At 36.9% G+C, this 25,421-nt stretch overlaps 3 protein-coding genes across 5 annotated transcripts; 2 read left to right on the forward strand and 1 right to left on the reverse strand.

Annotated features, from left to right (window-relative positions):
• The first annotated feature begins 834 nt into the window (after positions 1-834).
• LOC127957672 (endoplasmic reticulum mannosyl-oligosaccharide 1,2-alpha-mannosidase-like) lies at positions 835-8,915 on the forward strand. 3 transcript variants are annotated; one of them, XM_052556304.1, is made up of 14 exons: positions 835-1,038; positions 2,007-2,153; positions 2,301-2,409; positions 2,687-2,760; positions 2,890-3,038; positions 3,182-3,273; positions 3,445-3,624; positions 4,021-4,169; positions 4,261-4,449; positions 4,555-4,745; positions 4,910-5,030; positions 5,110-5,304; positions 5,397-5,528; positions 6,740-8,915. In XM_052556304.1, the coding sequence occupies exons 2-14, from the start codon at positions 2,055-2,057 to the stop codon at positions 6,944-6,946; spliced, it is 1,887 nt and encodes a 628-aa protein (XP_052412264.1). In that variant the 5' UTR covers positions 835-1,038; positions 2,007-2,054; the 3' UTR covers positions 6,947-8,915. The 3 variants fall into 3 exon arrangements, with proteins under 3 accessions (XP_052412264.1, XP_052412262.1, XP_052412263.1); XM_052556302.1 differs by having other exon boundaries at positions 835-1,024; XM_052556303.1 differs by having other exon boundaries at positions 835-1,018.
• On the reverse strand, positions 8,784-13,480 carry dpp7 (dipeptidyl-peptidase 7). The gene is made up of 13 exons (XM_052556305.1): positions 13,217-13,480; positions 12,915-13,059; positions 12,680-12,819; positions 12,370-12,533; positions 11,431-11,566; positions 11,231-11,312; positions 10,958-11,124; positions 10,623-10,683; positions 10,395-10,513; positions 9,583-9,739; positions 9,360-9,424; positions 9,125-9,195; positions 8,784-9,018 (listed from the first exon to the last, which is right to left on the reverse strand). Exons 1-13 carry the CDS (start codon positions 13,310-13,312, stop codon positions 8,916-8,918), a joined length of 1,506 nt encoding a protein of 501 aa, XP_052412265.1. The 5' UTR covers positions 13,313-13,480; the 3' UTR covers positions 8,784-8,915.
• Positions 13,481-15,037: 1,557 nt separating this feature from the next.
• LOC127957027 (NADPH oxidase activator 1) lies at positions 15,038-23,418 on the forward strand. Its single transcript, XM_052555359.1, has 16 exons — positions 15,038-15,205; positions 15,434-15,613; positions 16,293-16,375; positions 16,595-16,703; positions 17,691-17,825; positions 18,031-18,138; positions 18,417-18,476; positions 18,557-18,594; positions 18,678-18,816; positions 19,037-19,105; positions 19,602-19,680; positions 20,037-20,116; positions 21,128-21,282; positions 21,434-21,539; positions 22,173-22,296; positions 22,408-23,418. The coding sequence occupies exons 2-16, from the start codon at positions 15,440-15,442 to the stop codon at positions 22,512-22,514; spliced, it is 1,566 nt and encodes a 521-aa protein (XP_052411319.1). The 5' UTR covers positions 15,038-15,205; positions 15,434-15,439; the 3' UTR covers positions 22,515-23,418.
• The last annotated feature ends 2,003 nt before the right edge of the window (positions 23,419-25,421 follow it).

Raw genomic sequence — 25,421 nt, forward strand, 5'->3', positions numbered from 1 at the left:
TTCTTTCAGGTTACTGTTTGCATTTAAAATGCCTTCAGCATGAATTATAATAACAGCAAGGAATTTTTTCTGTGTTTTTTAAAGTTGGGAAGTGCACGTTACTATATTCTGGAATCAGGTCACTGTTAATGGTAAAACTTAAGTATTGTAAAAATTACTTTGCCAAAGAAACCCCCAGATAAAAACATTTAAAAACTTAATATAAAAATATGAAATAATTATATAAATTACAGTTCAAAACTTGATCTGTAAGATATATATATATATATATATATATATATATATATATATATATATATATATATATATATATATATGAAATTTTATTATAATACACATTTTCAAATGTATTTTTTTTACTGTGATGGCAAAGCTGAATTTTAAGTCTTCTGCATAACATAATCCTTGAGAAATAATTTTAATATGCTTTTTGGCGCTCAAGAAACATCTCTTATCACTGCTGACATTGTGCTGCTCAATATTTTTGTGGAAATAACAGTGACATTTTTTTTTCTGGATTATTGCAATAAACAATGTAACTATATAAAACTCACTTTTGATCAACTGATCAATTTAATTAATCTTTGCAGTATACATTTCATTTATTTATTTTTTACAAAGAAATCTAATATTTAAAATGGCTAAGCGCGTTTTAGTCAACCACGTTCATTTATTATACTCTAATTATAATTTCAGTGCAGAATTGTGTATTATAAACCTGTAGGCTTCTGTGGTGAATAACAGATGGGCCAAACCATGAGTTTCTAGCTTTCTCTTGATTGGTCCCAGTTTGTGGCGCATCTGGCGCCCTCTAGAGGGTAATTTTGGAAAAGCTACAAGTTGCCTTGTGTACAACACGCCTCCTCCTTACAGCTGGCATGTATTCGTCTCCAGGAAATCGCTTGTTTCGAGAAAAAATGGCTGCAATATGCTACATTTAATCCTTAAGTATTTTCAGACGCGTCGCTGGGAAAGTCGCATGCTATTCGCCACAGTTGAAGAGTCGAATGGGATTTCTGTGAGTGTGAGTGATCGCTGGTGAGCTCAAGGCCCTTCAGTGATGCCTCGGACCGTCGTGAGATCCTGAGCCGATCAGAGCTCGAGGAGCTGCGCTTCACACAGCTGAACGCTCGACGTACTTCAGGATGTCCGATCTCTGCGCTTAATCCTGCGTGAACATAAACGTCAGAGAAAATTAACCCAGAATGAGTTTTTATTATTTACTAAATGGAGAAACTAGTCGGTTTTTGTACTAAATAAAATGGAAATAGTTTTAAGGGTTCTTTAATAATGTAAAGAAATCAGTTTCAGTCAGTTTTGTAGTCCGTGAGAAAGCGTTTTCTGACAGTAGACAACCGAGAACAGGTTCTGAAAAGAAACCGTTGTTTTCTTTAATTTGTACAATATGCCGAAGCCAATTTATTTTCTTCATATTCGTTTTCTCTGCCGCTTTGGAGGGACATCGTAAAATACTCATTCGCGTGCTGAAGTGGACTCGTATGAATCGGTTCTTTTGAATGAATCAAGTCGAAGTGGTTGTAGAATAAATAATGAATCGGTCTACGATTTAAATATTATTCTTGTTTGGTTAGATTTTTTTTATCGTGATATAGTTTGATAATTGGATTGGTTGGACGATATCGGTCTTTTGAAATCAATTTTTAAAAGGGTCTCTTCAGTTAACGAGCAGCAGCTTTAGACTTGATCTGTGAAATAAAGTTTTACAGTGTATTTTTATGTTAATCAAAATACATCATAATTATTTATGCCTTCGACGTCTTTAAACTGAAAATGTAAAACATAAAAAATGGTTCTCTGTGTTTGTGTTGTAAGTACTGCCAGCTGCCCACGCAGCTACAGTCAGGACTGGCGGTGTCTTAACGCCTAGTGAACTGCCTAACTAGACAGCACTTTTGAACATCATGGTCAACCAAGAAATGTCGTACAGGTAGACCGCTCTGTAGGTTTTTAGACAAAGTTTGTTCTCTCTCTCTCTGTGTAAACAGAAACCTGGCCACTGAGTTTATGAACAGTCTGGACAGAGACAGTGAATCATGCTGCCTCCATCAAGAAGGGATTTTGTGTCTCTGACTCTCAGCGAAAGTGGCAGCTACACCGACAGCAAGCAGTGGCACCGGCAGTCCTGCTGGAGAGTGAGTTTAATATTCAACAATCTTTCTTTTCTTAACATTGTGGTTTATCCAATAGTTTGAAAGCCCATCTGTAGGGTAATCTGATTGTTTTGCCCAATATTTCATTACATAAATGTGATAATACAATCATTATGGCTTTGTTACCAGAAATGGAAACAGCTGTCCAGATTGCAGCGCAGCTTGATCTTGTTTACACTCATGCTGCTGTTCATTTGTGGAATTGCCACATCTCCCACTCTCATAGGGCACTGGAGAGGTAAGATGCTATAAAAACAATTGAAAATGCGCTTCCAAACTGTCTTGTTGAAAAATAAAAAACGAGAGTAATGCATAAAAAAATTGTAATATGGCCTCTTTAAAGTTGAGATGTAACGAAAGTAGAAGAGCTTTTCTGATGCATAGCCAATTGAAATAGTTGGTTAGAATGAAGCATATCTGAATGTGAGCTTTCAGGTATATCAGATCAGTAACATGTTTACAAAGCAGACTCATGCCTTCAGACCCTATACCTTTTCTGTGTTTATGTTTCTCAGATGGTGTGGTAGGAGAGAACGGGTACGATGGAAAACAGCCATCTAAGTCCATTCTTCCTGAGCCGCCCTCTGAGGTTAGTCCGACTTATGTTTCTTGCTTTCTTGCTTTTTGGATGGCCTCTTTTTATGAGTAACCTTATAACTCAAGGTTACAGGCTGTGCTTTTTGCTGCTATTTGAGGTTCGTTTTCTTCTGAAAAACAGAAAAAGGAGTACCGTAGACGTGGACCGCCTGTCTTGCAGAACCGTTTGCAAACCAAAACAAATGTTTCGGGTCAGTTGGGAGTAGAAACCCAGGGACTGGACCTGAAAAATGAAAATAAAGGATCTGAAGGAGGAAAGCCAATCATTAGGTTTGTTGTTTAATGTCATCTGTAGTGAAATACCTTATAAATGCAAAAGCTTGTGCATTTTGCGAGATAATGAGCTTGTATAGAAGAGTTCATAATCTAATGATTTGTGTATTATTATTATTATTTATTTCTCACGTGTGTAGTTGGCGTGGAGCTGTGATGGCAGAAGAACAGGCATTTGATACTGACACCAAAGACACAGAAATCCAAGACGACCCTGCTTCATTAGCACATGGTTTGTTATTTTGTAAGATACACTCATTTGATATTAAACCAGATAAGTTACTCAATCTATAAACACTTTCTAAATATAAACCCATTTTATGCAGCTGATCTGCCAAATGCATTTGTTTCTTTTTATGGATTGCGCTAAAGCAGCTGTTTCCTGTGTTTCTGTTTCTTTCAGCTGAGAGCAGGCTGGAGGCTGTGAGAGAAGCTTTTCGACATGCCTGGAAGGGTTACAAGGACTTTGCTTGGGGTCACGATGAGCTAAAACCAATCTCTAAATCATATGGAGAGTGGTTTGGGCTTGGGCTGACCCTAATTGATGCTCTGGACACCATGTGGATCTTGGGTCTCAAAGAGGGTAATTAGGTCTGCTAGAAAAAATACATTACAGAGTCCAAAACAGACTTTTCTTGTGGGGACAAAAATCCAGTCCAAGTCACAAGAAATGATATAACTTTCCATTGTATAATTTCAAATCTATTAAATTTTTTAGAAAAAGTGTAATATATAGTTGATATATTTTTGGTGGACAAAACAGATCAGCCCTAAACTTACAGCCTTGGTTGAACCCACCTTACTATGTCAGGCTGGTTGAGATGTTCAAAGAAACAAAGCAATTCTAGCATCACAGAATCACCATTTTCACACTTTTCTGGGAAGATGACTTAATATTGATATGTTAAGAAAAATTATGTTGTAACAGAAAAATGATCTGCTATCTTTTATGGTGTGTAATGTGGTTTCTTATTGACAGAGTTTGCAGAGGCCAGGGAATGGGTGGCCAGAGAGCTCTCCTTCGATAAGAACGTGGATGTTAATCTGTTCGAGAGCACCATTCGTATACTGGGTGGCCTTCTGAGTACTTACCATCTGACTGGAGACTCCTTGTTCCTGGAGAAAGCTGTAAGAAGGATATGCTTTTAAAAAGCATTTAAAAGTTTTCCTTTATCCTGTTACTGTGTTCTGGTGATTTTATCACATGACTCATTTTCAGAAAGATATTGGCTCCAGACTGATGCCTGCCTTCAACACTGCCTCAAAAATCCCCTATTCGGATGTGAATATTGGGAAGGGGACGGCTCATCCTCCACAGTGGACTTCAGACAGTACCGTAGCTGAGGTCACTAGCATTCAGCTAGAATTCAGAGAGCTCAGTCGACTTACCGGAGACCCCAAATACAAGGTCAAGACAACGGACAGTCTTTCTCAGTTAAGACCCGAACACTCCTTTAAGCAATTCTGTTCTCATAGCAACAGGTGGTTACTTTTCTTCCGTTTCGTTCTGTAGCTGGCTGTAATGGAGGTGATGAAGCAGGTGCACAAATTGGATGGGAAGCAAGATGGGTTGGTGCCAATGTTTATCAATACCAACAATGGCCTGTTCACCCATCAGGGCATTTACACACTGGGTGCCAGGGCTGACAGCTACTATGAGTACCTGCTGAAGCAGTGGATACAAGGAGGCAAGACTGAGAACGAGTGAGTAGTGTCTCTATACGTTTCAACTTTCAACAGTTAATACCAAAATTTCAGCTGTGGTATGATGACAGCCTGTAGTGCGAATACGAACACAAAAATGAGTGACTGTTGACCTTATACATATACAGGTTCAAAGATTTATGTGCTCCCATTTTTTTTTTCAGATTGTTGGATGATTACTTGCTGGCTGTGGAAGGTGTGAAGAAGAACCTCCTGAAGAAGTCTACTCCTTCCGGCCTTACATTTGTTGGAGAGCTCTCCCATGGCTACTTCAGTCCCAAAATGGTATCCTAGTTCTCAAAGAAAAACAAGCCCTAAGGCCCAGCAGAATCAAATAGCTGATGTAGCACCTTTTTTCTTCAAGGACCACTTGGTTTGTTTCCTGCCTGGTACTCTTGCACTGGGGACACATTTCGGCCTTCCTGCGGATCACATGGAGCTGGCAAAACAGCTGATGGAGACTTGCTACCAGATGTATGCCCAGATGGAGACAGGTCTGAGCCCGGAGATAGCTCATTTCAACATGCATGAGGGCAGCACACAGGATGTAGATGTGAAGGTGAGCTCAGGAAGAGCTTTCAGTTGGCGGCTGGGAAACAGACGTTTGTTTGTGAAATGAAATGGTCTTTTTGATCTCGTAATGTCCTACAGATTGCAGACCGACACAACCTTCTGCGGCCAGAGACTGTAGAGAGCCTCTTCTACATGTACAGAATCACTAAGGATAAGAAGTACCAGCAGTGGGGCTGGGAGATCCTTCAGAACTTCAATAAGCACACAAGGGTATGTGAGCGAGACGAGTACACTGTCACTTTGAAATGTTTTAGAACATGCAAAACTGTGGAAGGTGCATGTTTTGCATGTTTTCCATTGTAAATGGTATGTGAGATTCAAATGAGTGCATAAACAATCATAGTGTGTTGAAAAGAGTTTTCAGATGGTGTACAGTTTCTGGTGTGTTTTTTAAGTTTGTGCTTTTGCATGATTTTCTCACAATGTCGTCCACAGTCCCATTGCTCAACAGTTTAATTATTTATACTACTGTTCAAAAGTTTTGAGATCAGTACCTTTTTTTATTAAAATGCGTTTTAATTAATACTTTTTAGCAAAAATTAACCAAGTTAATCAAAAGTAACAGTAAATACATTTCTAATGTTACAAAAGGTATTTCAAATTCTGTTCTTTCAAACTTTTATTGATACAAAAATCTAGAAACAATTGTGGTTGAAATCATGGTTTAAAAAAAAAAAAATGAAACAGCTCAACTATTTTTATCATTGAAAATAAGTTATGTTCTTAAGCACATATCAGCATAATAGAATGATTTCTGAAGGACCATGGCATGGCGATTTCTGAAGACCGGAGCAATGTCTGCTGAAAATTCAGTGTTGCATCAGGAATAAGTTACATTATAAAATAAAAATGAATAATAAAAAACAGTTTTACCTGTACTTTTGATCAAATGTATCCTTGGTGAGCATAAGAAACGTTTGTAAAAAACATTTTACAAATCTTACCATTTGTTCTTTTTTTTTCAGGCATGAAACCTTTTGAAATGAATAAAATATTAAAAGGACATGGGAAGTTTAATTCAGCAAATCTTTGTCTAGCTGTGCTCAGTTGTAAAGTGTTTCTTTCTCTAATACTAATGTGAATGTCATCTCTAAAGTTAGTTAAAGTAGAAGCAGAAATCCTTATCCATTCATCATTGGTCAGAAAATGTGCAATTGAATGCTGGAATACTGTAAGAAAAATGTGTTCCTCATGACTGTGTTTCAAGATTGTTTTTCAAACTGGCCCAAAGCCCAACTTTGGTGCTCTGTCAGAACGAGACTCGTGATATAATTACTTCTCATATTTCTTGGTTTATTCAAACATTGCCTTGCTCCATTTGCAAATGTACTTGCACTTTCTCTCTCTGCTTTTCTGAACTTCAACAGTTGAATGTTACCAAACAACCTGCAGTACAGACTCGCGTGTTCCTCTCCCCACAGGTTCCCACCGGAGGTTATACTTCCATAAACAATGTCCGTGACCCAGCCAATCCCAACCCTCGAGACAAGATGGAGAGCTTCTTCCTGGGTGAGACACTCAAATACTTCTACCTGCTGTTTTCTAATGACCCCAACCTTATCAGCTTAGACAAGTACATCTTCAACACCGAGGCCCATCCTCTGCCCATTTGGCCACAAGCAGAGTGAAGGACCCAAAAGCACACGTGCAGAACCAAACGCACCTCTCTCAGGGCCATGAACACATTCGATATCAAAACTGCCATCTTTTTGTACACTCTTTGTAATTGAAAGCCACTTACTGGTAAAAAAAATAAAATAAATTTAAACAGCCATGACAGCAACTAGTAATAGTACTAGTAAGAGTTTGTGAATTTTTTTACTGTATTTTGTTATGCTGTCGATCAGCTAGGTTGCTGAATTAGCCCATTGCAGTCTCTCAGCCTAAGCACACGGACAAAAATGTTCATACTGTGAAACCTTATGGGGACTGCAAGCACTTTATAGTGTGTTTTCTTATAATGAAAGAATTACTGTTTGTGTCATGGGGATTTAGGGGGTCTTTGATGGTCTATTTAGCTTTGCAAAAAAACCTTTTCCTTACATCATAAGTTTTATTTGTTTCCCAGAGCTTATATCATCTATGTGAACATTTAATACATTCTGTGTAATTATCAGGCAGCATTGTATGATTTTATCTTATCTCGTGATCAAGCACATGCAAGGGGAAATGTTTGTGTTTTTATTAATTATTTCCTATATTTCTTTCATTTTGAGTTTAAAACCCCCACCTCACTGTGAGGGATTTGTAAAATGTCTTTCCTGTGAATAGGCGAAATTAACTTATTTATTTTTTTATTTTTTGTTTGGTGTTGTTGAGCTTGGTGTTCGTTACAGGGTTTATTATTTTTATATATACATATATTAAATGTATGTTTCTGACATTAAAACTCACTAGCAGGTGGACCATTATAATTATTTAGTTGCCTTTTTTTGTGTGTGTGAGTGTTTTCAGTCAGAATTATGTCAGTCAGAATTATTAGAATTTTAATAGAGCGATAATCAAGCACAATGTTTTTAAGGGATTATATTATGGCAGTTTTCACTCTTTCAGGGGACCTATATCAGATGTGATTTGTGTCAGTAGTATTTTTATGCGTGTATGATGAAGAACTTCATGGTATTGGTAGATTATTTTGTCAAATATGAAAAATTGGATTGTTTTCTTGGGGTGGTTTTCTTAGAACTTTAAAGAATCTTCAAATTCCCAAGTGTAAAAGTGTAAAGAAAAGCTGAATGTTGGCTATTAATTTTTCGCTACTTTTTACAGATCAGTTTGTGGGCCTGAGCTTACATAGAATAGATGTTGCTGTTTACACAGATTATAAATGTACTATGTGCATTGTATTTGAAAAGATTGGTTGAATATTACATTTCACTGTGCAGAATCTTATATTAATATCCAGTTTTTTGTGGGTAGTATGTACATTAAAACCACTGCAGATGTTCATCAAGGGCTGAGCATTAACCGGTTTGTTGTCGTCGTGGTATAGTGAGGAGTTCTGTTCCGCGTGTGCCTTTACATACAAAGCAATGACATGTTGTCTATTTTCAATCCAGAGAATCAAGTTTTTTATGAGAATTCAGTCTATTTTAAACATCTCATTCCTGTTGTGAAGCGATCTACAATTTGTTTTATGTGAATAAATACTTTTGAGATCATTTATAATACAGTGTGGACGTGTTAAATCGACTTGCTATCTGTATTCTCATTGCGTGAGAAACTGAAGACCGCTAGACTCAGTTGAGCTTGTGTATCTCACAGATTTCAAATTAAGGGCTTTTCATGTCTCATTATTAGATGCCTCATGCATATTGACAAATCAACATTTTGAATCATTCATACACCAAAAATGTGACATGAACTTATAAAAAAATATTGTAAAACGGGTGTGATGAGACAAGTGATATGTGGTACAGCTATACATATTCCTTTTAATGAAACATAAGAGTGAGTTTGTACATGTTTCTTTTCCCTTTCTTTTTTATTGACGTTCATATTTCTTAAATGTAGCTTTTTAATGTCCATTTCTGTGGAAAATAAATGGTTTTAATCAATATTTTACAATGCAAATAAAAAATTGTACAGAAAAATGAATCATGCTGACTCCTTCATTGCTGCCTTCACCCACTGAGCAATGATTTCAGACTCCTCCTTCCGAGCCACAAGCACAGACTCCGGATCGTTAGGGTTGGACTCCCTGAGCGGGGAGAAAAACCCCAAACAAACAGAATGATCAGATGACAAAGCCAAATGACATGCATTTTATAGTCTTCATTTCACACGCAAGTTCTGAAAATGTGCACCTCAAATCCAGATGATGAGCTCCCTCTGGTATGTTGATTGCAATCAGTGATGGACTGAGTGACTTCCTGATCTGCAGGTGAAAATAATTCCATCATCATTTCACAGACAAGACAAAAAAAACACCTTTTTTCCGTAAACCTTAACAGCAACCAAAAACAAGGGAATTACTAAAGTGAGTTATTCAGATCATTATTTTTAGCAAGAAAAAAAAGGTTTAAAGTAAAACTGTCTTACCCCTCCATTAGCCCAAGGATCAAGATCACCATTGGAAAATATGATATTGCTTGCGGTGGAGAGATCTAGAAGACAAAATTCAAATGGATGCAAGACTGAGCTCCCATTTCATTGCGAGCATCCAATGAATATTAAAAGGACCAAAGACGAGCAGAACCTGATGTATATAATCATGAGGTAAAACCTTTAAAAAAAGAGGCACAGTTTGGTAGATACAGCTTACCGTCGCCCCAGAACTGGGTCTTCAGCCACCCTTGACGTGGCATCACACCCCATCTCTTCGAGCAATACTGTTCTCTCTGCTGCTCGGTGAATGTCATAGGCGGGAACATATCTGTAACGTTGTTACTCTCAAAGCACATCTCGATCTCAGTGCAGGCCTAAAAACAAATAATTTTTTTTAAAATATACAATTGCAAGTGAAAGAAATGTGTTCATACTATAATGACCCTAATACATCAGATTAAACTTTTAAAAGACATTTCTTTACAGAAGTAATTTAACATGCATTTCTAAAAAGCAGTGTCAAGTATTTGGACTGAAGAACTTTGGAAGCTGGAGACGATTTAGAATTTCTGGTTCCATCGTCCTGAAGTCAGTGGTCTTTTTGGAATATTTTTATTTGTGGTTACTGGCAACTGAAAAGTATAATGTCTTGTTAAAGGTGGTTGCTAACACTTAGCTAAGAGGTTTTCAGAAATATTATATGTCATCAAGTGCTCTTGCAATCTTTTCCAATTATTGTTTGTTTAGAGTCTACGTTTAGCTTTTCACTCGTGATGGTTGTTTTTAGACTTCAAAAATCATAAATGATCATTTAACGTTTATCTTGATTAACAAATTGTGTAAGAATCAAACTTTTGTTGGAAGGTTTTTTTTTCTCCAATAATCCAAAAGTCAATGGAAAAATCATTTTGAAACCAGGGTGATACAAACTTCTGTGTTGGCCTATAAAATGACGTCATCTCTGCAGCCTCCAAACAAATTTGTGTTAAAATCTAATATCCAGGGTTTAGAGAGAACTAATCAATGTACCTGGTAATCCCATGCATAGCTGTTAAAGCCAAGGCCACAGCCAGTGGGATCTGCACACTCCACATAGAGACTGTAGAGGTCATAACATGTGAGCTGGCCAGTGGAATTATACACAATACCTGTGGGGCGGCATAACATTAATGCAGAAACCATTTGAGCCTTGCCAGTACCAAAGGGATTTAAAAAAGAAACAGAAAATGAAATGTGCGCAAAGCTGCTGTCATTTACCAACAGTATCTCGGAGTGCCGACATGAGATCAGTGCCATTCAGCATGGTTTCACATGCCACCTGTAAAAGTAAAAAGCACTGTGACTTATCTTTGAGACACACAATCAAACCGCTTCAGTTCCAACTGCAGGAACTGCACTGCTAAGCAACTTTAAATGGAACCAGATGGGCTGGAATGGTTTCATTTGCTGTATGCATCAGAAAAACATTTGATTAACATCATTAGGTTTTGCATTAGGCACTGAAGTATTTCGGTGAAAAGCTTTTTATTTATTTTTTGGCTATCCCCTTTCCATTTGGTGATGAATATTCATGCTAGTGACAAGTCCAATACCTTCACTGGGAAGGCTGGCATGCTGCCCATGAAATGAGTGCTGTAGGGATAATCCAACATGGCCATCATGGTGAATGCGTTACGTAAGAATCCGTTCAGCTGATGAATGTCCTCTGGGGTGGAGGGAGTTTTACACAGGGAGAAGGCAGACTGGATGCGTCTGTAGTCTAAATGAAGTATAAATGGGAAAACATGGAGAATTAAATGCATTTTTAAGAACAGCATGCACAGATTGAACAGATTGATCCATTCTGAGTGAATGACAATGGATACCTTTCTGTTGTGCCAATGTGTTGAGCTTCTGGAAAGCTCCTTGCACTGCATCTCTGCAGGCAGGCTTAAACTTCTCAAAATCCTGAATAAACAAATCAATATTATGCTGATACAAAATCATAAACACTTTTATGTACAAAAAGTATTACATTTTAAAGGCATGCTTTAAAACAAAAGAAAGGGATTCAATATGAACATACAGCAGTAACATCCTGGAAAAACTGTCTAGAGTCTCCAAGGCCTGCGGTGGACAGAATAGGAGCACTAGCAGCTAACGCCCCAGTCACAATATTCGGGTACCTTATCCTCATGTAAACGCTTAACATTCCTCCATAGCTGAAAAACAGACATAGCATACACTACCCATTACAAAAAGTTTAGAATAATGATTATATATCAATATGTCATATTCCTGTGATGGTAAAACTGAATTTTCAGCAGCCATTAGTCCAGTATTCAGTGTCACATGTTGCTCAATTAACATTTCTTAATGTCAATGTTTTTGTGAAATCCTTGGTATGCTTTTGGGAACATTTGAACATTTTGGGAAAAAAAATAATACAAAAAGAAAATAGTTTATTTGGCAAATATGCATAACATTGATCCAAAGTAAGAGTAAAAAATATTTAGTGTCACAATAGATTTCAATTTCATATAAATGCTGTGCTTTTGAACTTTGTATTCAAAGAATGCATCATGGCGTCCACAAAAATATTAAGCAAAAAAAAAAGAAAAAGTTTTCCAACAGATTTAAATATCCATTATTAATATTTTATCACCAATAAAAACTAAGCACAAAAAAGAAGGATATTATAATGATTTTTTTAAATATCATGTGACACTGAAAACTGGAGTAATGGCTGCTGAAAATCTAGCTTTGCCATCACAGGGTTTTACATTTTAAATACTAAACAGAAAATGTTATGTTTAAATATTTTAAATTAAAGAAATATTTCACCAATAAACACTACAGGCAGTTTTTGTTTTTTTATTTTTGTTATTATTTTATTCTATTTGTTTAGCTCCATAATAATAGAATAATATTATGTTAAAGTATGGATACACACACACACACACACACACACACATCAGAAGATGATACGTTTCTCAACAAAATAAAAAGCTCACTGAGAACCCACCTTCCACCAAAGACGATGACTGGACATTTCTGAGCTCCCAGTTCCTTCTTCAGCTCTGTGATCATGACTGCATAGTCAGCCAGGGCCTGCTCCACCGTCAACAGCCCCACCGCAGGGATATTAAATGAATCTTTCCCAAATGGAAGAGATTTTCCATAGTACCTCTAGAGTTTAAAGCAAAGCTTAAGATTAGTAGAAAGTTATAGACTGTATGACTGCATAAACCTGACCTCAAAGACTGAGTGAACGGTCCCAACTTGTCTAACTTCCTCCATGATCATATGATTCAACAGTTATATGAAAATCTTACATGCTCAGCAAATATCACCAAGGCTCCCTGCACTGCTGCCAGCTCTGTGATGAACCCTGAATTCTGTGCAAACTCCCATATGTCCCCTTCATTCCCAGTGTAGAAGAAAATAGGTCCATTGCCTTTCTTCCAGTACTGATCTACAACACACACACAATGCACTCACTTAGTATGGATATAATTGAAAAAGATCATAAAAGTTCTAACAGATGATAGTGTGGTAGATTATCATCACCTGTAATAAGGTAGCGCTGATCATATGTGCCATTGCCAAGGCTGTTGTAATTGAAGTGGTCTAAAATTTGTTTAAAATACTTTTCCTTGAAATCAGGAGCAAGGTCTCTGTGAGATGGGATGGCTTCATTATTAAGCTTTTCCTTCTAAAAAAGAAAACGCCCCCAAGAGGGAAGTTAAAAAAAAAACATTCCAAAGAGGACAAAAGAACAGAGAGATTTGTAAGAAAACAACTGAAACAGTTAGCAATACACTGTCATAAATCAACAGACAAATATAGAAGAACTGAAGAACAGAACTTGCCACAGATAAACGTGTCTCGGTTTTTCCACCGAAGATCAGCAACATGAATCCCAGGAAAAGCCCATTAGCAGCCATTCTCACAGAGACCCCAGACATCAAGCCTGAAATCTAGCAAAGTTTCATGATTTAATCACAAGGTTATTGACTGTCATGTGATCATGTCAGCTGTCATGTGACCTGTGCCAGTGTTTACGAGTCGTATATAAACGTTACAGACAAGCGCTTATCGCCAACTGGGTCAAGAGTACGGTGCGTGTTTACACCGCTATTATGTTAAAGGTTGTCTATTGTCTAAGCAATGATTAGCAGCTTCGAAACAATAACGTAGCCAATAGTTTCAAAATAAAAGTCAATTTCAACGAGGTTCCAAGAAACATTTCAAAGTAAAAGTCTTCATGGATTAAAATAACTTTTCTTGTAATTTCTACGATGTATGCAAGAGTTTTCCTCGTTCTTCTACTGGAAAAAAATTGGGCTTAGACGGAAAGCATCTTCACATATGTATGTATTTATTTATTTGTTTATTTTCAAAAGACCTTGTGGAAAAAAACAAAAACAAAAAAAAATCTAAATCCAAGAAAATACCAAAATTATTTTCGATGTCGGACGTCGTGGGAGCTCAACCTCCCCGGACTGTAACCATCTCTCTCTCTCCAAAAAGGCTGCCCTAATTCTTCACAATGCGAAAAACATGATCTAAATTTTTTATATCTGTTATCAGCAAGAGAAGTGGAAACTGCAAATGTGATCCATAATAGACAGAGTTGTTTAATAATGACGTCAACAGTCCAGTCCTGAATGTGGTAATGATGGGGATTAGGATTTGTTCACTAATTTGTTCAGTGACCATTTCTGCAGTGGTCGTTACTAACCAGAAGGTGGCGACACGTGTCTTGTGTGTGTTATAATGAGGAAGTCTTTGGATCATTCACATTTGTAAGCATGCAAACAAATGATTTTTTTTTTTTTAAGTTTCATTCACAACCCCCGATTCGTTCAGAAAGGAAGCACCACTACTACTGGTAATAAACAAGACGGAGAAGAACACAGGCTTCAAAATGTTTGCAACACATATAACAAAACTTAATGTATTACACATGAACGAAGTGATGTAGGTTATTTTTTTAGTAATTTACATTTTATTTTTTTTATTTTTTATTGTCTTCTGGGTATAGACTAACCATCGATATTTGCAGCTTTTTTATTTAGGCCTATAAATACTGTAAGAACGGAGGAGCCCTTGATGGGTTGTTTACCAAACATCTGTAGCGCCATCTGCTGTACATATAGTTAAATTAGATTAGATTTGCTCTCTTGGATATTTCACTTGTATCTCAGATAGTTTATCATGTGTCAACATATATCTTAAGATATCCAAATCTGGACAAATGTGCTACAAATGTGTAAAAAAAAAAACTGCACAATGTATCTCAGTTTCCATTTTTGTTTGTTTGTTTTTAGGATACTGTAAATTAAATGTAATTATAACCTTATTTGGGAGAAATCTAATCTTGTTAAGTAAAAATAGTAATATAGTAATGCTGGAATTTCTTCCCTCCAGGCTTTTTTGTGACTGTTTCCCTATTAAAATAAACATCAGGTTATAACTAAGTGCTTCCTGGTTGTGTAACTCTTGTCCAGTCAACCTTAAGTTTCTGTCCTTAGTGTGATGTATATGTTATTGTTTAAGTGTGCACATTGTCTTTCTTAAATTTCCTTACACAACACATTTTTGTTTAAGTGAGCCATTGTGTACGTGCCCTACCTGCTGCTCAACAAGTCTCTGTGTCTCTCTTCTGGGAATGTGGGACTTCCTGAAGGCATGGCAAGTGGGAGGAACCACAGCTGTGTTTCACACTACAAAAATCACTTCCCTGTGAGTTCACTAAGAATTCTGGCTTACACCTGTTCAACGCTCATATTCATGATTGATCACTTCTAGAAAGCATTCAAAGTTCCTGACTTATCTCTGTCAGTTTCTGAGCAGTGGTAAGTGTCAGTCATTGTACTACTGTAGTATTAGGTTTTGCTTTTATGGTTTGATTTTCTTACAAAAACCTGCATAGCTCATAGTTTCACCTGTATTTGCGGGCAGCTGTCACATTCAATCTTTTTGTTCTTAGTGTTGTTAGCAAGCAAAATATTGGTGTTTTCTCAGTACATCTTGGTATAGAGCTATTCTAAAATATCAGTTGATTATTTTTTATTTTGTTCTAGAGGGCCATGCTGTACATAGAGTTGATCAAGCTGTGGGACGAGGCTGTGAGAGCAATAGACAGCCGGGACTGGCAGGGTGCTCTCACTAAACTCAACCAGATCACTGAACACAACTGTCGCACTATGTTTGTGGTTGCTTCGACACACATTGCCCTGGGTCAGGTGGAATCGGCCATCAAGGTACAATCATAAATGTTACGCTTTATGTTGCAATTTAGCATTGTCTTTGGTGGTTAAACTATTTTAGAAAAATTGACAAAATACGATTATCCTTGTGCCATCCTAAAATTTAAAAGGCAGCTGTGTGTTTGAATGTATAAAGTCCTAATTTGCACTGTGAAAATGATTATTATAAATGTAGACAATAGTATTCTAACTCTAATATTGTCATATCAATTTATCTTAATAGACCTACTTTTTATTTTAATATCAATTTATTTGTTATTTATGAGTTTACAGATTTAGAAATTAGAATTATGTTTCTTTTTAAAAAGTTGTTGAGGAAGTTAATTAAATATCTTGTTTTTTAAATGTATTTTATGTATTTTATTTATTTTAGATTATGTATTTTATCTTTAATAATATATTTGTATTTTTCCCACAAATAAATTTTAAATACAATTATTATTATTATTATATAATGATATAATTTATCCATGGTTCCCCAGTGCTGCCTTGTGGCCCCCTGGGGGCCCCCTTTACCCAATTTGAAAACCCTTTGCTTAGTTAATAATTTAGGCATTTCAAAGTAGTTAAAAAACAGAAATCGGAAACATAAACTGTAATTTTTATTTGTTTGTTAGATAAAAACGAGATGTTTTTTGAGATGTCTTTGACGGTGTCAAATAATGTCTTTTAGGCTCTCGACCAGGTAATCGCAAAGGATTCATGTCTTGCTGTGGGATTTTTTCAGAGGTCTGCCGTTCATATGATGGCAAATAGGTGAGGATACTGTCTCTCTCTAAGAATGAGCAGACTAGTCCGTCTGGTACGCTACAGCGTGATGCAACACAAACATCTCAAACATTGACTTCTTTTGTTTAAAGTTGATGTCCCGGACAGCTGTTTTACTTTGATCTGACACTACCTCTTTGTTCTCTTGCTCTCTCCCTGTCTCATTCTCTTTATATTTCTGTCTGTGTCACTTTTTCTTAACACCAGGCTGGAGGAGGCATTGGCTGATTGTATATGGGCGCAGAAATTCATGAGGGAAAACCCTGTTATTGACTACAAACAGCTGGGTCTTCGCTTTAAATTGTACACCTGGCAGGTCAGAACATAAGCATATTTTTCTTTGTATGTGCAAAAAAAGTTCAACCAAAACCATATATAAAAGTATGATTGTTTGAATTTATTGCACATTTTTTTTTATCTAGCTTAGTGTCAGCTCTGCCATTAAACATGAACGTTGATGGGGTTCACCTGCTCAGATATCCGTCACAAGGCCTCTTTGAGGGCTGAGTGAAAAAGCTCCATGGTTATGCAATGTCAAATGCCAGGGTGAAAGAAGATAAGACATATCCAGCATTCCTCAGTTGTCAGGTTAAGCTCAGGTTAGCCTGAACAGATTTCTGAACAGACAACCTTTCTATTCCTCAAAAGCCTATTAGCTGAAAAATAGAAACGTTTGCTTTTTAGAAATTTCACAGAGCCAAAGAGCTAAATTTGCATCACTAGTCCATTGTTAGAAATGAGGAATATGTACTATAGGTATGGTTTATGTGATTTCCTTTAATAGAGGTGATGGAATAATGAGTCCTGTTCAAGGAAATGAATTACTTTACAGTTTCCCAAGAGTGCAGTTAAAAATATAATGTTACTTTAGATGTGTATACACACACACACACACACACACACACACAAGGCTGTATTAATTTGATAAAAAAGATACAGTGAAATCAGTAATATTGTGAAATGTTATTATAATTTAAAATGTAAAAGAACTGGTTAGTGTCCTATGATCCTTAAGAAATCATTCTAATATGCTGATTTGCTGCTCAAAAACATTCATTATCACAGTGACAAACAGTTGTGATGTTTAATATTTTGGTGGAACTTGATCATTTAAAAAAAAAAATTCATTGAACAGAGAGTAATCTAAAAATCTTTTATAACATTTTAAATGTATTTACTGTCTCGATTTTATGCATACTGTACTTGCTAAATAAAAGTTTTATTTTTTATTTTTTTATTTTTTTTAACTGAATTTTGTAATGAACAGTGTGTACAACTTGTGTGGGTTTTTTTTCACTCGTAGGTCCTTTATAATGCAGCAGCCGTCCACTCTAGACTGCAGCAATGGGACAAAGCCAGGGAAATTCTGACGGCGGCCTCACAGGAGAGAGGAGCGGGCCGGAGCAACTTGATAGACATAGCTCTAGAGGCTATTTCTGTAAGACCTATGTTATCATTTTATTAAGAAAATGCTAAGAGGACACGGAAAAGTTTTTTTCTCTCTTAGTGCAAGAGATCCCTGCTACATTATGATTGCTCTTTTACTGATAATGGATCACTGAACGCAGTAGATTGTGATGATTTCAGCAGCCTGTGTTTTTTTCGCTGACAACACTAAACTGAAATGTCCATTTAATTCCCAGAGGAGAGAGGTTTTGGAGCCTCTCTTGGTTCCTGAGGGTGAAGTGTTCCGTCCCAGGAAACAGGAGGTAGACCAGCTTAAACCGAGGGACTTCTTGGGTGTATCTAAGGTGACTCGCATCTTCGCACTGTACAGTTGCTTTAAAAGCTGTTTGGAAATTAACTATAAGATGCAAAATCCAATATTATTAAAGCATAAGACATTCAAACACAAAAGAAGTGATACAGTTGAAAACTGGAAAAACCCAATGTGCCCAAAGTCAAATATTACAAACAAACACATGGAATGGCATGTATGCAGAACATTAAAAATGCAAATGTTTCCTGTTTCAAGTAACATGCTCTAAGTCAGTGGCTCAACCAATATTTGTAACGTTATCTTGAGCAGGTCATCACTTCTTTGATTCCAAATGATGACTTCAGAGGTTTTGATCCTCTCAGACCACAGGTACAGTTACTACCTGATATACTACACCTGTCAAATTTTGGTTTTTGGTTTCTAACTAGACATTATGTATGTCTCTGCAGAAACCAGGGTACTATGAGCCAAAGGTAGAAGATGGCCAGTAAGTATTCAATATACAGGAAATATAAAGACCAGCTTAATACAAGTATTCCTAATTAAGCTGAATATGTTATTCCTGCATAGGGACTCTCGTTACATGATAACGAAGAGTGCATATGTGGCAAAAGGGGCAGGGGAGCTGACGGTGCCTGCAGGAGCAGAAGTGTTTTTGTACAGTGATGATGACAAGGACGGACTGGCAGTCGTCATTTATGATGGAAAGGTGGGATGCTCTTTCTTTGTAGAGTATGATGGACTGTTACAGAGGATTTGGTGGCACATTGAATGTTTTTCAACTTTATAGACTCGTTTTTTTATTATTTTTCTGACATTCACAAAAGCAGTTGAAGTGGCATCATCAATATGATTTATGATATTAAACATTTGACAGAATATAGATTAATGACTTGGATATTTCTCTTTGTTAACTTTACAAATATCAGAAAGGTCTGGTTCCAAAGTTCCTGCTTGAACCCATGGGCAAGAAAAACAAGGGGAAAACCAAGCGAATTGTAAGTGTCCCTTTGTTTGTTTGTTTTTTTTACTTCCTTATATGAACTCTTACATTTGCCACAAAGTGTGTTTTATTTATTTTTTTAGTGTCTTGGTATTTGCCAAGTCTTACCCAGCTTTTCTCTTATTCAGTATGTTGAGCTTTATGAAAGAAGACAGTTTTAAAAGCTTTTTAATTCTAGTCTAAAAATGTGCTTACACACTTTATAAACCACAGAGATTTGGCAAAGACTGCGCTTTGCCTCAGCACACAATTACTTTTAGTAGCTTTGTGAAGAAAAGAAAAGCAATCATGAAAATAAAAAGGGTTTTAAAGTTTACAGCCTCATGTTACCAATTCTGACAGATATGTGATGATTAATTGAGCAAAAAAGGGATCTACGTTTCCTTGCTTGGCATACTGGATAAGCAGTGACCTTATTCTATAGTCTCTGATGTTCTATATCTGAATTAAAGTATCATATTTATTGATTTTCTCTTTATATTTCTTTGAAGGAACTTGCCAATGGCATCCCACTTCCACCAGCCCTAAAACCCCCAAATCGACCACAAGCTCCATCTCAACGTTCTTTAGGTACAGAAAATAATTCAGATAAAACAGACACATTTAAACTGAAACTGTTTGTTAATGTCTTAAGTTTTTGTGTGTGTGTGTGTGTGTTTTCTTTTATTTCATAAATATATATTATCATAAAAGATGAAAGATCATCTGTAAACTTTCTCTTTTATAATATTTGATAGATGTCATTATTAAAATTGCACTGGCATTGTTTAAATACTGCACATGCTCCAGCATGTTTGCGTGATGCCCTTATGTGCAGTTTATGTGCATTTCCTGTCTCTCCTTTAACTGTTCTAAAAATAAAAAGCAGAAATGACTGTACTGGTATTGTGAAGAATGTACTGTAAGTTTCATCCTCTCTCCTGTAGAGTTGCAGCCCTCCTATGCCGCTGCTACCCACACAACTCCTCCTACAACCGGCAACTCCACCCGCGTCCCTACACAGCAGGTGAGTAACGAAACACACTTGAAAATGATGAAAGAATGCTGACCTTGTGGCAGGGCAAAGCAGTGATCCCTTTAGAATGGAAACTCCAGCGTTTTATTTTACCCACACAATCTGTTTTTGCCAGTCAGTTTATCTTTATTTATTCAGTTCAAGTTTTGTTCAATAATCAGAGATATTACTGAATATTAAGCGACTTTAAAACAATAAACTTAAATTACTAAAAATGATTTGTTCATTGAATTAAAGGACACAGATTTGTGGTCTTTCAGCGTGGTTTGAAAGACATGGTTTATCAACAGATGTGTGCGTAAGAACAGTTTCATGTAAAGTGTGGGATCTACCAGCTTATCCTTATATGTAGGATGTGTGTAAATATAAGGACAAAATATGATAACTTTTCATGACTATGCACGGTTGATAAATAAGACCCCAGGTCTATTCACATATTTGGCTGCATCCTCTGTGCTTATATCTTATATATTTCTGCAAATTCATTTTATCTCCTTGTCCAATTTGTCAAGCCTGAAAGCCAGCATTTCTGACAGTATCATGTACTGAAGATGGAAATAGAAGCAGAGCATGATTAATGCAGTGGCCGTCATGGTTGATCTTTTGTGTGAGACGAGATCTTTTGAATGAGTTTTGTGACTCAGACATGAAGTGGAGTGGAGTGTTGAGGCAGCAGGCCTTTGATTTGGCCTGATTCAGTCAGGAATACACCCAAGGGAGCAAAAGAAAGCTGATAAAAATTTGAAAAGGGGACTATTTGAGGCCACTGTCTGGCAGGGAAACCTCATTACCTTGTGACAAAACTTATATCTGTATATGCAAATAACTTTTGCAAATGTAATATGGAAAAGGAGTATTTGAAATTGAAATTTCAAGTTCTTGTATTGTATTGTAACTTCATATTCAGTTGGCTTACACCTTCCAGTGAACTGATCATATGTAGCTCTATGTTATCTTAGCTTTAACCTCAGATGTGCCCCCCCCCCAACCCCAATTTCTCAGGCTCAAACTTCACCTCAGGAGTCTGGATCAGTCATAGTCAAGGTGCACTATTCATATACCATGGCTCTGAGAGTCCCTTTAGAAACTTCTTTCCGGGATCTGCAAGACAAAATCACTGAAAAATTAGGACAGCCTCCAATGAACGTTCGCCTCAGGTAATATTGCAGACCTGCAGTCTACTTGACCTGCTTTTAGTTGCCATAAATTCCCAGCTTTAAAGTATGTTAGAACTCTGGTCACATTTTTTCATTATACAAACCCCCACACCCTTACATCTCTAACGCATACCACTACTTCCTCTCACAGACACAGAAGGAATGGCACCAGAGCACTAACACCATTAAATGGTGATGATAGACTGGATAGCCTGGAAGATGTGGCTGAATACGGATGTGCCCAGATTTGGTGCCAGGTAAACAAATTGCCATTTTTGACTAATTACCATCAGTGACTTAAAGGGATCGTTCACCCAAAAATGAAAATTGTCATCATTTATTCACCCTTATGTCATTCCAAATCTGTTTTGTATACGTTTCTTTTTTGTGTTGAGCTCAAAAGAAGACATTATGAAGAATTTTGAAGAATCAAACAGTTGTTGGTTTCCATTGACTTTTATACTGTAGTAGGTCAAGAAATACTATGGAAGTCAGTGGGCACCATTGACTGTTTGATAACCAGCATTCTTCTAAATATCTTATTTTGTGTTCATCATAAGAAAGAAACTCATACAGCTTTGCAAAGTCATGAGGGTAAGACAATGATGACAAATTGTTCATTTTTGGGTCTACTATCCCATTAATATACATTTTGTACCACTGTTGTCAACAAACAGAACTGCAAAATTCTAGTTTGGTTAGCTTATCTTGCCAAAATGTTCTGCCAGTGATAGAGCTAGTGCTTGTACAATCACAGTGTTTTCAACATTTGAGGAAATCAATGTATAACCTTAAACCTTTTATTAAACTCCATGAACTTTGATCTATTATGAATCTATTATGCAATTTTTTATATGGTGGCAACCTTTTTTTTCCCATCTTGTCCCAAGAACGAGGAACCTCTGGCCAACAGGGCCATTCTCTATCAGATGGTGGCACTGTATGACTACAGTGCACAAGGCCCAGAGGATTTAGAATTCAGTGAAGGCGACACAATTGACATTCTGAGTGAAGGTACATAAACATAGGGGTATCTTTTTGTTATTCGTTTTGTTTTTCATTTTGTTATTAATGTTACACACAAGTGATGGGTTAAGACAAGTATTTTTTTTTTCCATTTTGCAGTGAATGATGAGTGGTTAGAAGGACACATTGCTGGAAATATCGGCATCTTCCCTCGAAGTTTTGCTTATCGGGATACAGACCACATCAGTGGGGCATCAACAGATTGACACAGCCTCTAAACATCAACAGTGGCTGTATTAGCCTTCAGTGAATAAGAACTTTCTCATGTGCATCGACAGTCTTGAGGGGCCCATCTGTTAAAAATGATTATTTATCTCCATGCCAAAATTTGTCTGTGCCTAACTGCTGTCTCAATGAACATGATCATAATAACTTTTGAGCATACATTTTAAAATTTGAAATCAAAATAATTCCTACTCTCTCTCTCTCTCTCTCTCTCTCTCTATATATATATATATATATATATATATATATGTATGTTTTTTTACTTAATGAGATTACAGCGGTATTTAATTGCTTTTAACTGGAACATCCATATTCTGTCTAAATTAGATGCCAACTGGAAACTCTTGGCTTGCCTTACAGAGTGAGTTCATTTAATATTAATAGAAAAGTGAGAATTTCAGGTACTATTTGAGATCACAAAACAGGGCGGCTAGAGGCCAAATCCAAAGTTTTAAATAGTGCTCCATGGGATGCCAGTTTTAGTTTACATCATTGCCACCCACCTCTTCTTAACCTGCAGCTGACATTGGTATCTATCATATACAAAATGAACAGCAGAGCAATGCAGCAAAAAGAGATGATTTAACTTGCATCACACCCATACAATACACAGCGCTGGCAGATTTTATTTCCGACTTGGTCAGATGTCACAAAATGGCTTTTAAATCAGCCCTGTCCTGTAGTGAGAGCTGAATACACCTCAGCGAGGTATCTGTAATGCAGTGTTTAATGGCGTGGTGTGCTCTGTCAGACTGGGCACTGGGGCATGGCACTGCAGCATACGATCACTCTGCTCTTTTATATTGCTGTAATTATGTGGTTGGCAGAGCCCAGCTTGATGCACATTTCCCTCAATTCCCATTAAACATTCTGCTATTAATCAAAGCTGTACTGCATTCTGACCCAACGTTTACCGATCAGTTCTTCCCCTCCTACCTTCTGTCCTTGGATTTTTATTTGTCAAAGAGTGAAATTCGGCGTCATGTTTATGAGCTGTTCTAAATGGTGTTGTGTAAGTGTCAGGGAGTTATACAGTTTAACATGTTTCAGCATCAAAACAAGCTTCTGTCAGTTGTAACATAACTGTATTTGGGTCTTTGTGTAGCCTATTTGATAGCCTTGACTGCACAACATATCATAAAAGTTAGTTGCTTATTCTGTACGTCACTTACTCTGTACTCAAAAGGTGATGTGGGACTCCTTATCAAGAAAGCAGACTGCAGAAAACAGCCAACTATGATGGTGCAGGGAGAAATCTGGAGACTTAATTTTAAGCCAAGAGAACAGGAGTTACTCAAATTAGGTTAAACCAACCCAACCACACAGCTTCATTAAATCACTCTCACAAACACGCACACACACAAACGGAGAAAGAATGGACAAGGGAAGATATTTGGTATTTTAGCACTTAATTGAATTACTGGCATTCATTTTGGAGCACTTTTGAGTGTGTATGTGTGCTTTTGGTAAGTGAGTCATAGTTGTGCGTGACTTACAGCTGAAGTGAATTCACTTCTACAGTGCATAAAGATCAATGAGCATCTCTATTGTCTCATTTAGGCCCATTAATTGTTCATTAATTTCTGCCACAATGTGCTGATGCCAAGAGCGGTAATTGCAAATTAGCAATGAATTAGACTCTTTTGCTGCAATGTCACCATCTTAAAGGGCTGTAAATCAGTGGGTTGGACACCTGGTAGAACGAAGAAAGTTCAGTTGAGAGGGTCTATAGATGTTTAGTCTCATTTTCTACAGAGGCTGTTGTCATTTATTTTAATGTTTAGTACATGTTCACGTTTATTTTATAACGCTGCACTTACTGTTTCGTTTAATTTGTATTAATGATATTTTTAATTATTTGATTTAACACCTATGTATACAGTCTCCCTGGAAACACAAATGCACTTTGTTGCTGTGGGGCCAGTAAAACACACTACATTAAAAACTGGTTTAGGTCTCTGCAGAAACGGATGAGGTTACAGCCTTAATACTAAATACAGCCTTAAAGGGAGCAACAGTCTGTCCATATGAGTTTATTAATAGCCCTGAGTGAGACTATTGGTGAACTGTAGGTTGTGGATGTCTGCTGACAGGCCTTTCTAATTCCTCTTTATGAGCTTAGAGGATGACACGGGTGTTTTAACTGAGCTTTCACAGCAGCTGAAATCCACAGACTGGCCTAAAACCTTGCTGGTTGTCTTTTAAGCACATTAGACAGCCTACATAAAAAAGGATAATTATAATTGTTTAAAATAATTCATGGACTGCCATCAATGTGCAGTATGGATTATGCAGATTTTTTTTAGCAGCCTCTGTGAGAGTCGGGTTCTCGCAACACTAACCTGATTTGAGCAGAGCTGTGTTTTAGATGTGATATTACTCTCTTTTCCCAGGCAGACACAAGAGATAAGAGAGCTTCAGGTTTAAAGTGTACTCTCAAATGAAGCACACACACATAAATGCGTCCAAACACTGACCTTGTTTTGTAAATCTGTTCAAAACAGCTTTCACTGCCCCGTCTTAACTTACGATAAGAAATCAGCTGTAAGATTGAAATGTAAGGGCCTTTAGAATTTCATCTGCACTGAGATATTTCTTTTTAAAGTGTTCCAGAGGAAAATGTCAATCATAATCAGGTTTGGTTGTCATTATTGAAAAATTTATTTAGGTCACTACTATTCTGGAAGTTTTTCTGTGTTTAATGGCTCTCTGGAACACTTGATTCCGATTGGTCAGTTGTGGCTTTGCTAGGTCAGATATTTTTGATCTCTAAATGGGATGTTCCACCATTGCCATACTGGCACAATTTTTATGTTTCATTGCAGATTGATAAATTAATCTTTTTTAAATTAAATATTAAATCATAAATATGTTGCAGTGTTCGTCTT

The sequence above is a fragment of the Carassius gibelio genome, chromosome B5, assembly GCF_023724105.1.
Source record: "Carassius gibelio isolate Cgi1373 ecotype wild population from Czech Republic chromosome B5, carGib1.2-hapl.c, whole genome shotgun sequence".
Taxonomy (NCBI): Eukaryota; Metazoa; Chordata; class Actinopteri; order Cypriniformes; family Cyprinidae; genus Carassius; species Carassius gibelio.